Below are 14,099 nucleotides of genomic sequence, written 5' to 3' on the forward strand. Positions count from 1 at the left end.
CATATGCTTGAGAAGCAGGTTTTCTTATGCTTCTGGATATAGGGACAAACCAGGAGCAGTAAACTTAATAGTAAAAGGATTCTTCATTGTGCTCACCTGACCAGATAGGCTAGAAAAGCTTCTGGCAAGAAAGTAGGAGGCTTATATTATATTCCTCAATTTGGGTGGTGGAGAAGAATGTTGAGAAACATTTATCAGTGGAGTAGCTAAAAAATATTTTTATAGGATAGATTCTTGTAATCACAATGGTAGTTTCTTATCTTTCTTACAGGTGTGGTAGTTGAGAAAACTTTTGAGACTTTAGGGTCGGTGTATATACAGTGTTATAGTTTGTCTTGTTATTTGTTCCTTCCTTAGTACAGAAACCCCTTTGTTACACATTTCAGATGAAGTTTAATACATGTTGGCCATGCTTTTTTCTAGAGCTCTTTCCTAAATTTGCTGCTTCCTTCCTTGTGGCTTTTCAAAATCATTAAAGAGAAAAAATTTTCTTATAACAGTGCCTTATTTATTCTTTTATTTGTCATCCAAGCTAGTTATGCAGTACTATTACAGAACTTAGGTGATTGGCAGTTGAACTGGGTGTCTGGAGTAGCCAAAGTAGATTGTTTAAGATGCTATTCTAGAGACAGATGGTGTGGAATAGTCAGTGTCTGAATATTCATTATGTCTACATAAGCATTGTTTCTGTACTTGTATAGGATTTATAATGAAGGTTACCTTCCTTCTCATTATTCCTTCCCTTCCTACTCTTCTTTTTTCTATCAGTGTAAACCAGAATACAAGGTACCTGGACTTTATGTTATTGACTCTATTGTACGACAATCTCGACATCAGTTTGGTCAAGAAAAGGATGTGTTTGCACCCAGATTTAGTAATAACATCATTAGTACTTTCCAGAATTTATATCGTTGCCCTGGGGATGATAAGGTATGCTTTTTTTTTTTTTTTAAGTCATTACATTACCTTTTGGTCTTAATGAGACTCTGAATTATCTTAATTTATGATTTTGTTACCCTTTAAGTAATTTTGAATTTGAATATTTAGTTATTACACTATCCATGTTCTGAGATTCTTAGAATCTTATGAAAGTGGAGAGATGTAGATGATTTTGCTAATTTTTAACTTATTGAAGCAGTTGGTCGGTGTTAAACTGGCAATAATAAGCTTTTGGAAATACACTAAAAGTGTATTTATTTGCACACAAAACTAATTCAGTGTTTTGATATTTGACCTGAGCTGGTATGCACCTATTAAGTGTCTATGAAACATGGGTCTGCCAAGCAGTTGATAGAAAATAACTGCATTTATTTTGTTATGGTGGAGTTTCACCAGTGCCAGAACCACACTGCTGCCTGCCAGTCCGAGTGAATAAATATTCCATACCACATAAAAAGAAGGCTTTGGAACCTGACAGAGAATAAAAAAGTTTATGTGTGTCCAAAGATGTTAGAATTTTACTTATTTTGGATGCTAATTTGGAAATTTAGTAATCTCTTCTGATAGGTTGATTGCACTATTAAATTTTTAAAAAGTCATGTAAGATAAGGACTTTGTCCTGAAGTTCGTTATTTGTTTAAAAAATAAAGTTAAAATGACCTGTAAATACAGCTTTGGTGCTGAGATGAATCCTGATCACCTCAGCAGCCTGAACGCAGTCTCCAGCCAGCCCTAACCAGCGATCTCCTCAGACCTCACATAGAAGCTGGAACCTCGTTGCCATTCTTGCCTTTCGCTAAATGTGGCTTTCATTTGCCTTGTATATCTGTCCAGATGAACCTTTTTTTCCAAGTGTGTTAAGCAAATGCAAAATTACAGAAACATGATTTCAGAGGTGGAAAGGACTATAGAAGTATTTTAATCCGTCCTTCCCATTCACTGCTCAAATAGTCTCTGAAATGACTGTGCTAAGGCTCTGAAAGCAAAAAATTAAAATGTCATTTTTCTTTTTACCTCTAGAGTAAAATAGTGAGAGTATTAAACTTATGGCAGAAAAATAATGTGTTTAAGAGTGAAATTATTCAGCCTCTTCTGGATATGGCAGCAGGGATTCCTCCCCCGGTTGTCACACCTGTTTTGGCCAGTACTACTGCTGCTATGAGCAACACCCCAGGTATGTTCCTTCCTTAGAGATTTGTTCTCCGAATATTCTACTCCTGTTTTTCAGGTGATTATTCATACGTAAAATAGCTGTTTGACAGTGCAGGAGAATTTATCTAGCATTAGATAACTGAAAGGAAATGTAATTTGAAGGAAAAATAAACTCAGATTTTATATTTGTGTGTAATTCTTTTCTAAAAATGTTTTAAATCCCTAGTAACAGATATAATGAATGTTGGGAAATTGGTTTGTCACTTAGGTTTTTTTCCTGGTTTAGGCTGCCTGTAGTCTTTTAAACTTGCATGTAAATCACCTCAATATTCACAGTTTAGTAGGGGAACTTAATATTTATAAGGAACCCTGAAAAAATTATTTAATGGAGCCAAGAATACTTTCATAATAATCTGAAAATCCTGTTTTTTGAAGTATATTTAAATGACATTTAAAATTTATAATAATTTAAGTATTAACATTTGGTTTATATTTAGTTTTTGTTGTGTGTGTCTGTGTCTATACACCTATACATCCTTTTTTGTTTTTTGTTTTTTAAGTTTATTTACTTAGAGCAACCAGGGGAGGAGCAAAGAGAGAGGGAGAGAGAATCTCAAGCAGGCTCTGTGCTGTCAGCACAGAGCCGAATATGGTCTATGAGATCGTGACCTGAGCTGAAACCAAGAGTTGGACATTTTAACTGAGCCACCAAGGTGTCCTCATATACATCCATTTTAAACAAAAATAGCTTTATATTATACATACTGTTTTATATTTTTTAAAATTATATTTTGAATATTTCCTCCTGTCATTGAATCTTCTTCTGTAGTAAGATTTTTAATGACTTCTAAGCATTGTAGGCTCCTTTAAAGTAGTAGCTTAGTTAATGAGGACAAATATGGACAGATCCTTTTGGTATTTTTTTTCAACCTACCTAATTCTGTAATTATACAATAAAATAAAAACATTTATTTAAGTTTGTATATATTTTATAAAAGTGACAAAGCAAATCTCTCTACCTTTCCAAGTCTTATTTATTTACTTTACATATTTGTTTGGGTGGGTATGTCTTTTTTAAAAGGAACGCCTGTGACACCTGTTACTCCAGCCAATGTTGTTCAGGGTCTGCCAGATCCATGGGTATCTCAGATAACAAATACAGATACACTTGCCGCTGTAGCTCAGATCTTACAAAGTCCTCAAGGCCAACAGGTGAGCATTTTTTTTGTTACATGAACAGTGATTTAGAGCTCATTTTCATAATGTACCACCTAAATAATATGTGTTTTCTTATTTTGTAAAAATGAGATCACACTAGTACTCGGTAGCTTGCCTTTGTTTTAAATTTAGTAAAACATCGTTATATGTGCTGTTCTATAAAAAATGCATTTTACGCTAAAATATTGATTTAGCACCTAGTTTTTGCCAAACATTATTAGAGCTATTGTTACTCCGCTGACAAGACAGGGAGGTCTTCTGTCTTGGGAAAGATGTCTTTCTTAAGCATAAAACTTTATTTAGATAGTGACACATAAGTTAAAACAGAGTGAATTTTTAGAGGGACTAGGTTTCGGAGAAGGGGTCAGAACTAGGGAGGGTAGCCAAGAGAAGGTGTTTTTGAGGAGTGGCATTTGAAATGAGACTTTGAAATGGAACTAGTCATGGGAGGATTTGAAGATAGCTCATTCTTAGCATCTTTTTTTTTTTTAACCTGTCCTTTAAAAACCAAATTTATTATGATCTGTGCAATAAAATCCCCCAAACTCTTTTTCCAGATATTCATGAGATTTCAGCCACCTGTAAGTTTTTGTTTAAATGTCACCTCACTAAGTCCTTTAAAAAGTGATTTAAAACTGCACATTCTTAATGGCACATTCTTGCACCCCCATACTTTTTCCTATCACCTGCCTGCCTTTTTTTTTTTTTTTAAAGTTTATTTTAACTTATTTTGAGAGAGAGCGTGTGTGCAAGCAGGGGGTGGGCATGGAAAGAAAGAATCCCAGGCAGGCTCCACACTGTCAGTGCAGAGAGCAGTACGAGACTCGATCCCACAAACCATGAGATCATGACCTGAACTGAAATCAAGAGCCGGATGCCTAACTGACTGAGCCACCCAGGCGCCCCTTTTCTATTACATTATATAATCTATCTTGTATTACATTATATAATTTACTTATTTTGTTCATTCTCTGTCTCTTCCCACTGGAATGTATGAAGGACATACATACAGAAGGACGAGGAGTTTTTTGTTGTTTTGTTCACTCATGTATCTCCAGTATTTAGGTAGCAGATGATCAGTACATTTTTGTAGAATGAGTGAGTAGTGAGTGTATAGAGCATAACAATGCTGGGTACACAAAAGATCTTTTAGAGTTGAGATGTCTGGAGGATAAGATGGCCTGTGTATATAAGTTAACGATGACAAATCTGAAATCGAAGACCTAAATGTGGGACATGGGTTTCAAAAGACAAATGGTAGGCTGAAAAAGAAAGGGCTTAGCAGTGTGGAATCGCCACAGATTTTTATGTTGAAGTCACATGATCTGAATGGTACTTTAATGGATGAGGGGAGAAAGAAGCCTAGAGATAGCAAGTATTGGTAACAGTGATAAAGGAAAGGAAGTAATGAATATGTGAAAATAGAGTAGTAGACTCCAAAAGGACAGTCTCAGAAAAAAGGGACTATTCTAGAGTTTCAAACATGTAAAAACGAATTGGGAAACTGAATTGGGTATTAGATAAAATTATCAAATTACTAATTTTATTTTGTGATAATGATGTTTGAAAATAATTCATAAAGAAAATGTTCTCATTTAAAAGACACCTATTAAAATAAATAATTTTGGCAGGAGAAGTGATTTTTCCAGAAGAAATAGTACAAAGAATTTCCAGATGAAACAGTACAAAGAAAGTTAAGACACAGTAATCGGTAGAATATGAAGTCTGAGTAGAGGGAAAAGTAGGATGCTGTGGTGCTTTGAACCTGACTGAAACAGTAACAGTGCTGTGTGGAAAAATGGGGATGTCAAAAGAGATGTGTAAACCAGAAAATAGGATATTAACCCCCTTCACTCCCCCCCCCCCCCCCCGCCCCCGCCCTACCCTTCCTCCTCTCCCTACCTTTCATCCTCCTTCCCCTTCCCTCCCTCTGTCCTGTGTGTTCTGGAGCAGTAACTCAGCTGTCATATGTTTTTGTATTACTTTCTTTGCTCTCCCATTAGTAGCTTGTAGTAGTTGTTTATTTGATAGCCAGATGACTCTAGATTGTTTCTTATGTTGCTGTTTTTAGATAGGCCTGAAATTACTTACTTTCATCTTGGAAGGCTTTTGTACCTTCTCCCACCGTAAATTGATCTTCACTTAAACAGTACACATTCATTGTTTCTATGTTGAAGTGATAATTCTCAGATTTAACCCAGGTTTAGTTCTTGATTAGGAAAGTATTAATTACTTGTAAGATGTACGTAGGGTTTATCTAACTATGAAATATCTTCAGGATCTTAACTGTTGTTTCTGCTTTTTCAAAGGATGAGTGAATAGGGGGAACAGGGATTTGCTTTCAATAGTTGTTGGCACTATTCACCTTTAATTTCCTTACTTCGAGACTGCTCCAGGAGACAGATTTCTTACTTTTTCTGCTTTCAGGAGATGTGTTATCTGATGAGAAATCTGAAAGATAGCAGAAGCAATTGTCACTTGTTCTTTTACAGAGATGAAGGAGTTTATTGAAGAAGGAATGAAAAGCTTAATGAAAAAAAAATCAGTCTGTGTATGACGAGTTCTTTACCTGTTATGATATGACCACTTTATTAGGCTTAAAGTTCAAGACTTCCCAGAAGCACAGAAGACCTATTAAGGATTTTTTTTAAATCTTTTTTTTTTAATTGTTGTTTTGAGTTCATATAAATTTTTATTTTTCCAAAGACTGTAGGATGTAGAATTTTATTGACTGAAAGTTTTAGGTGGGTATTCTTACAAATAAAACTCAGCATGTGTTTGTAATGACTTTTCCTTTTTTCCCTTCCAGCTTCAGCAGTTGATACAAACTTTACAACTCCAGCAGCAGAAGCCTCAGCCTTCTATCCTGCAGGCCCTGGATGCTGGGCTGGTTGTGCAGTTGCAAGCTCTCACGGCCCAGCTGACGGCGGCAGCTGCAGCGGCCAACACCCTGAACCCCTTAGAACAGGGGGTGTCTTTCAACAAGGTAGAGATTACGTTATCGGATCTGTTCTGTATGAAGTGTTCAATTGTATATGTTATCGTGTGGATTCTAAGTCTGTAGACTACGTTTTATTATAGAACTATTATAATATGCATTGGACTGTATAAGACATTATGAATTTTACAAAAAGTTTAGGCTTCCGAAAGAACTCCACTTAAAACATTTAGAATATTCTCTTTTAACTGAAATTAACTAGTTGGTAAAATTGTTTTTTTACCGTTGAGGCAAATGATAATTTTCTGAATTTTTGAATTTCTTTTATGGATGTTACAAATACACTAATTTTCATGTTCTATGTTGTAAAATTTTAACTTGCTAAAATTATAATTGTTCAAAATGTGGAAATTCAAAGGAGCACTTCTCTACAAGTTGTCAATATGCTGTAATATTATGATAAATTGAGGCCTGACTATAAAGAACAGTGGTTTTAAAGTTGAAAGTCATTCATGTGTAATTTATTGTGTTAGCCTCAATAGTCTTGTTAATTATGGGACTATTAAGATATCTTGGAAGTATTACCCATATTATTTGTGCTTCTGCTGCTGTATTTTTTAAGGAAAACAAATGTTGATTTGTTTTGTTATTAGACTTTTTTAGCTAGCACCTTAGTCTGAAAGTAAATAGCTAAACCACATAAAAAAACCTTTAAATCGGTCATGTAAAAGATAGTAGAGCATCCTAAGAAGAGAAATGTACTAGGAATAGATCCATTGATTATAGTTGCAGATGTTTTTCAATCAAGCTTTATTCTCATTGGGAAGCCACTTAAATATTTTAATCCCAGTCTTTTATAAAGCATCAGTATTTATTCCGTGTGTTGTGATTTGTTTTGTTACATAAGGCAGTGTATGTCAGGGTACTTTAAAATAAAGATCCACTCATTAAATGCTTTGTTATAGCATAACATAAGATTATATAAAACATTTTTGTATTAAATGGTACAGGTAAATTAATGGGATGTTATTGACATTCAGAATAGCATTAGTAACATACTTTCATGTGAAGCACTTTTTAATTTGTCTTTCTCTTTTTTTTTTCCTCCCCCCGCCTCCCCACCACTTAGAAGTTGATGGATAGGTTTGATTTTGGGGAAGATTCTGAGCATAGTGAAGAACCCAAAAAGGAAATTTCAGCTTCTCAACTGTAAGAATTCTTTCTTTATAACTATAAACTTTTCCCATTACTGCGATAAACATTGGATGGGACATTGCCTCCTGAACCACCAAGTGTACTGTGAATAAGTTGGGATATAATTTCAGGTTGTTGAGCACTCACACTACAGAAAGATGGTGGGGTTTTGTCTTGTTGCCTCCCTCTATTATTTGGACTCTCAGATCTTTGCAAATATTTGGGATATATCAAAATTCTTTACAGGGAAATTGATAGATGTTGATAAATCTAGTTGTGATATTTTCTGTCTGTATTAGGCTTTATGTTATTTAATTCAGTTGTAAGAATATTTTAAATAATAGGAAAGAAGCTTACTTCTAATGTCAATGACTACTTCTAGGAAGTCTGCCAGATTCTGGGAGTGTTTCTGACTAAGCAGGAGTAAGGATTAGGACTGTAGGGACTTTGGTTTTTTTTAAAGATATGGATTGTATATTTTTATTTAGATTAGTGTTTTTTATTTTTCTCAAACAGTTCTGTGCAGCCCTAGGTTCTTGTGGGTTTGAGAAAAGACCAGTGGGGAAGAGGATGTTGGAGAGTGGGGGTGTAGAAGTTGGGGGTTTGGAGGAGGGGTGATGAATGGGGAGAACACCTCTGGGAATCTTGTTTTAAGCAGAGGTTATTAATTTTATATATTGGGATAACATTTTTAAAAAACATTTATATACATAAAAATACAAATATATCCTTTTGGTAAAGATATTCTACTTAAAAAATTAAAAACTAATGTTTTAGATTGTGAATTATAAAGTTAGAGGAGAAATATTTAAGATCATGTTAGATCCGTGTCCTGAACAATGTAAGAATCTCCTTTAATGGTTCTGATAAGGTGTTTTGTAATGTTTTATTTTTATGCCTTATATGATGAGAAGTTAAATAATTTCTTGTTACTGAGTCTTGTATGATTTACTTAACACACACTGATCCGTTTGGCATTCTGAAGCAAGGAAACAAATTTGCTCCATTATCTTTTGAGACATAGCCTTTCAATATTTGAAGTTAGGTATCATTCTTCCCCTTAGGTTTATTTGCTCCAGATGAAGTACACTTTTTTTCAACTGTTTCAAGACTTCTCACCATCCTGATTGCCCCTTTTGGGATGCCCTCTTTTTTGTTCATGTCTTACCTTGTGGCACCCAGAATTCCAGGTGTATTCCAGGTGTGAATTTCCCAGAGTATAGTTAAATTATTATTTCCTCTTACCTAAATACTGTTTCTGTTAACATACCTAATAATTTGAATGCTTTTCTAAAGAAAGCAGATTAGTTTTATAAAGTTTATGGTCAATTACAATTGTAGATTTCACATGTACTGATTGATAGACCATTTCTCCCGCTATCTTATAGTTAGAGAAGGAGTTAAAGTGACAATGTTTAAATACATTTAACTGTTTTTATGTGTTTTCATTGAGATTTTCTTAAAATGCTCTAATGTAAAAAATACTAATTTATATGCATTTAATAGCTTGAGACCATAATAACAGATCTTCCATCAGAGTATCTTTAACATGTTATCCATCTATTGAAAGACTATTGGAGAGGATCTTTCTATTTTAACATATTAATGTTCTGAGGTATTCCATTTTCTCTTAATATTTCAAAAGTAAACATTGTAGTAGAGTATGTTTCATTTAATTGGCATTGGGGGAGTTGAATATTCACTTATTTTCATATTATCTTTACTGGGTTTTAAAATGTATTTCCATTTATTTTTTTCTTCTAGTTCTCATGTTTCAGAATCTGTGAACAATTCAATTTTTCATCAGATAGCAGAACAACTACAGCAGCAAAACCTTGAACATCTCAGACAGCAGCTCCTGGAACAGCAACAGCCTCAAAAGGTTTATAACTCCATCTTGTGGTCTTTAGAGTTATTGCTGCCTGTGTTCTGTAAAATGTTGTTTCTCAAGGATGGTGGTTTTTCTTCAACTTTATTACAAGATCAGCCTTTTCAGAACCTTTATATTTTTTGTTACCAGAATGTGTTCTGGATATATGCATGTGCTTGCTCGGTACACTCGAGGTGGTGTTCTCGTATTACATCTTGAAACTTCACGTGCTTTCCTCTCCGCTCAATTCCCAAACAAGGTCATGATGATTTTGCTTCTGTTGATGGTGATGATGGCAAAATAGATTGCTATTTTTAATTAGGCTATGATCGTGTGGCAGGAGGTTTGTGAGGCATGATAACATTTAATGCTGTGAGATAGATTTTTGATGCCCATTGTACATTACAGAAAGTTGTACCTTAGTGAAATGAAACATCCATTGCAAAAATATACAGCTGATATCATATATCATTAGTCCTAAGATGCATCATTATTTTATGTATGGCTAAGAATTTTTAATCACTTCAAAAGTACAACATCCTATGGAGTTACAAGAATCCTATAAATTGCAGGGATAATATATGAAGAAGAATCATATCTTAGAATTGATAAAGTGGCAAAGGCAGGGTTAATCCATTACGAAGCCTATTTTTGCTCTATATGAGAAATACAGATATAAACTGTTTAAATAAGACTGTTTTCAAATCCCCCCCCACCCCCCCCGCCACCCAATCACACTTTTTCCTAGTATCTAAAACGTTTTGGGGTCGCCTGGGTAGCTCAGTCGGTTGAATGACCAACTTCGGCTCAGGTCATGATCTCACGGTTTGTGAGTTCGAGCCCAGCGTCGGGCTCTGTGCTGACAGCTTGGAGCCTGGAGCCTGCTTCAGATTCTGTGCCTCCCTCTCTCTCTGCCCCTCCCCCACTCATGCTCTGTCTCTGTCTCAGAAGTAAACATTAAAAAAAAATTAAAACTTTTTGGCACTAAAATAATAGTATAAACATTTAAAATACGAGTGATACATTGTTAGACAAATGATATATACGAGATGAACAAAAAAGCATCTGGTCTCAAGTAGTCTCTTCTCTAATGGAGCACATACATCTGTATGAACATAGGGAAGAATTCTAGTTCCTGTGATGGTAGAGGTGCAAGTGAAGGACAGTAGAAATAAAGAAGACAGAAGAAGAGTTACTTAAAAAAATTTTTTTTTTTAATGTTTATATATTTTTGAGAGGGAGACTAAGCACGAGCAGGGGAGGGGCAGAGAGAGGAAGACACAGAATCTGAAGCAGGCTCCAGGCTCTGAGGTGTCAGCACAGTGCTCAACGCAGGGCTCGAACCCGTGAACTGTGAGATCATGACCTGAGCCGAAGTTGGATGCTTAACTGACTAAACCACCAGGTGCCCCAAAGGGAAGAGTTATTTTAGATTAAAGGTATGGCAAACATTTGAGACACTGCTGGGATCTGAACTTGTCTTTTTCATGCAAACAGTAAACATAAAATGGACATTAATGGTATTTGCTAGGTTGGAACTTACACCTGGAGTTAGGAGAATGGAATTCTGCAGTATTTTATGTCAGGCAGATAGGTCTGCCTGAGCATTCAGAGACTTAAAGGTAGAGTACAATGCAGAACATTTGGATGTTGTTTAAAGAAAAGCACAAGTTGTAAATCAATGGAAAAAAACAGGTTGTCAGTGATATAATAAAAAATCACAGAGCTGTCAAAGAGACGGGATAATAGTGAAGGAAAAGTTTATCCAAACAAGAGATTTGTCCAGCTATAAATGTGACAGTTTTGATTGTCTTAGATCTAGTTTCATTTTAGAAGGTTTAACAGAAGCAGTAAAATGAAGGTAGTACTTTTAAAATTAGCACCCAAATTATTGAAGTGAAAATTACTAGAAACTTGAGAGAGGGCTATTCTGTCTGAAGAATCTCACCAACTAAAGAAAAACAGAACTCTGGTCTCTTAGTTAATTATCCTATACATTATCTCCACAATTTTATTTATTTGTTTTCCTCCACAGTTTTAAAGGATACAGTAATATCCTTTTTTTTAAATTTTTTTTTTAATGTTTGTTTATTTTGGAGGGAGAGAGCGTGAACAGGGGAGGGGCAGAGAGAGGGAGACACAGAATCCAAAGCAGGCTCCAGGCTCTGAGCTGTCAGTACAGAGCCTGATGCAGGGCTCGAACTCAAAAACCACAAGAACATGACCTGAGCCCGAAGTCCAACACTCAACCAACTGAGCCACCCAGGCATCCCAGTAATAAGATCCTTTTGAAAGAAGTAGATGTTCTTAAAAGCTTCTGTTGTTCAAAAAAGAGTGTTAAAGAAAGGGAGTAGTGGAATAAAAGCAACTTTTCTAATACATCAGGTGGATAATGTTCAAAACCTATGGCAAATTTAGAATCAGAAAGTGTATCAACAGAGTAACCATTCAATTTAATAAAGTGTGTAATTGGCAAACCAGTTGCCTTAGTGTGTTTAAGATAGGGTGACATGTGCAGAAAAAGGAAGCATTTGGTTCACCAGTGAGCTCATTATGGCGGCCTAAAAGTTTTTATGTCTCAGAGAAAAGAATAGGATTGCTGGTGCCACCCCATTCATTGCAGCCCTGACCACACCTGCATGCAGGTTGAGATCTTGTGTCCCTAACAAGGGAAAACCACTGAAAACAGAGCCCTTCCAGGGAGTGACCGAATTGTGAAGGGAGTGATAGTCATGTCAGAAAGGGAATGATTGCTGTTGTCTTGAGTAAGTTGTAGATCATGATATTGGTAATTGTTTTATCAGGATATTCAAAAGATGTCAGGACAGCTATAGCTCAAAATGAAATGCTGACAATGAAAATAATATGACTAACAAAAAGGGCTTTTAGAAGAATGTTAGGAATAAAACAATTATGGAAGATTCAACAACTTAATGAAGAGCTGTCATTATGTAACTTACTTTGATTCAGTAATTTTTTTATATAGGAGAATATATGGACCAAGTAAATTGAACATGATGAAACCTAAGATGGGTGATAGTATTAAGAGCCTTGAGTTGATGTCTTGGCTCACATAAATTGCATTTCATGGTCCTGAGGTTGTAGGATTATAGCATAGCATATGGGGATTTCAGTAAAGCCTTTGAAGTCTTTCCTGTCACTTATACAGAAAAAAGTGGAGGAATGGGGATCTATAACTGATTAAAATGTGACACTTAAGTTTTTATTTTTATTTATTTTTAATGTTTATCTAGAGAGAGAGTGTCTGCAAAAGTGAGGGGAGGGACAGACAGAAAGGAGAGAATCCCAAGCACGTTCCACACTGACAGCTGATCAACACAGGGCTCGATTCCACAAACCATGAGATCATAACTTGAGTCTAAATCAGCAGTTGGACGCTTAACCCATGGAGCCATCCAGGCATCCCTCAAAATGTGACATTTAATGAGTGTTAATCCAACCTCGAAAAAAGTCTCTACTAGCTGCCATTAATTCTCTTCTATTTTTTTGGTATTGATGCTTTACATGAGGACATCATTGAAGAAAGTAGAGATGTATACCAGGACGTATACTAAAGATGTATACCACTATATCAGAAAAACAGTCATTTGCCACCTGGGTCCAATGGATCCTTTTTAAATATACTTGGCATCATCTTACAGATAATTTACAGAAGTGAGGCTAAAAGAGATAGGGAAGAAAACTTCATGAGCAATTTTAATATATGTAATTGAAATGCTACCAATTAAATTCAAATGTCCCATGTTCTTGGGGCACCTGGGTGACTAGGTTAAGCATCCTACTCTTGATTTCTGCTGAGGTCATGATCTCAGGTTTGTGGGATTGAGCCCCACTGCAGGTTCTGCACTGACATCAAGGAGCCTGCTTGGAATTCTGTCCCTCCCTCTCTCTCTCTTCACCCCTCCCCTGCTCTGTCTCTCTCAAGATAAATACACCTAAAAAAAATGTCACACGTTCTTTTAGCAAAATAGAACAGTCCAGGTGCTTGTTGCACAATGGTGCAAGATAAAGTTCTTCTAGTTATGTGACTAAGTAGTTGAAAAGACCCTAGTTTTGTTCTTAGAGACAATTTTTCTGCCATTAGTTTTGGAGTTTGAGAAGTACATTTAGGATGTAGACGTCTGAAAACTCATAGTCTCCTGTTTCACTTAGATACTAAATTTCACCATCATCATTGGAGTCTAGAATGCTGCTCTTTCTTTGTATTCATCTTTATTTTGTATAATAATTATGAACTATGTTCCTCTATCACTTTTCTTCTCTTTGCCATTATGTACAGAAATGGAAAAACCTAAATATTCAACCGTGTTCCAAGGAGAGCTTAAAAGCAGACTACAGAGATAGTGTCTCCATTTTTATTTATACCTTGAAATATACAGTATTTTTAGTGACGCAGTAAAACTGGATGATGATGATTTTATTGCACTGTTGAATTACCCTTCTTGACAGTTAATTTGCTTTTGCTTTTGTGTATTATTTTAGTCTTTTTTTTTTTTTTTTGAGATAGAGAGTGAGAGAGAGCATGAGTGGACGAAGGGCAGAGAGAATCTTCAGCAGGATCCATGCCCTGCATGGTCGATCTCATGACCGTGAGATCATGAGTTGAGCCGAAATCAAGAGTCAGATACTTAACTGACTGAGCCACCTAGGTGCCCCTATTTTAGTCTTTCTTGAAATAATTGGGAACAATTGATGAATTAGAATAATTCTTAGGATGATGAAAAAGCAAAATGTTTCAATATATATAGGAATATAAGACCTCTAAGA

At 35.5% G+C, this 14,099-nt stretch overlaps 1 protein-coding gene across 1 annotated transcript in view; it reads left to right on the forward strand.

The window, feature by feature from the left end:
• Positions 1-14,099, forward strand: part of SCAF8 (SR-related CTD associated factor 8) — a 91,410-nt gene that overhangs the window by 51,759 nt on the left and 25,552 nt on the right. The window contains 6 exon segments of the mRNA XM_023254520.2: positions 769-930; positions 1,960-2,113; positions 3,173-3,303; positions 6,119-6,295; positions 7,377-7,456; positions 9,206-9,323. Of these exon segments, the coding sequence (XP_023110288.2) occupies positions 769-930; positions 1,960-2,113; positions 3,173-3,303; positions 6,119-6,295; positions 7,377-7,456; positions 9,206-9,323 (822 nt within the window).

The sequence above is a fragment of the Felis catus genome, chromosome B2, assembly GCF_018350175.1.
Source record: "Felis catus isolate Fca126 chromosome B2, F.catus_Fca126_mat1.0, whole genome shotgun sequence".
Lineage (NCBI taxonomy): Eukaryota > Metazoa > Chordata > Mammalia > Carnivora > Felidae > Felis > Felis catus.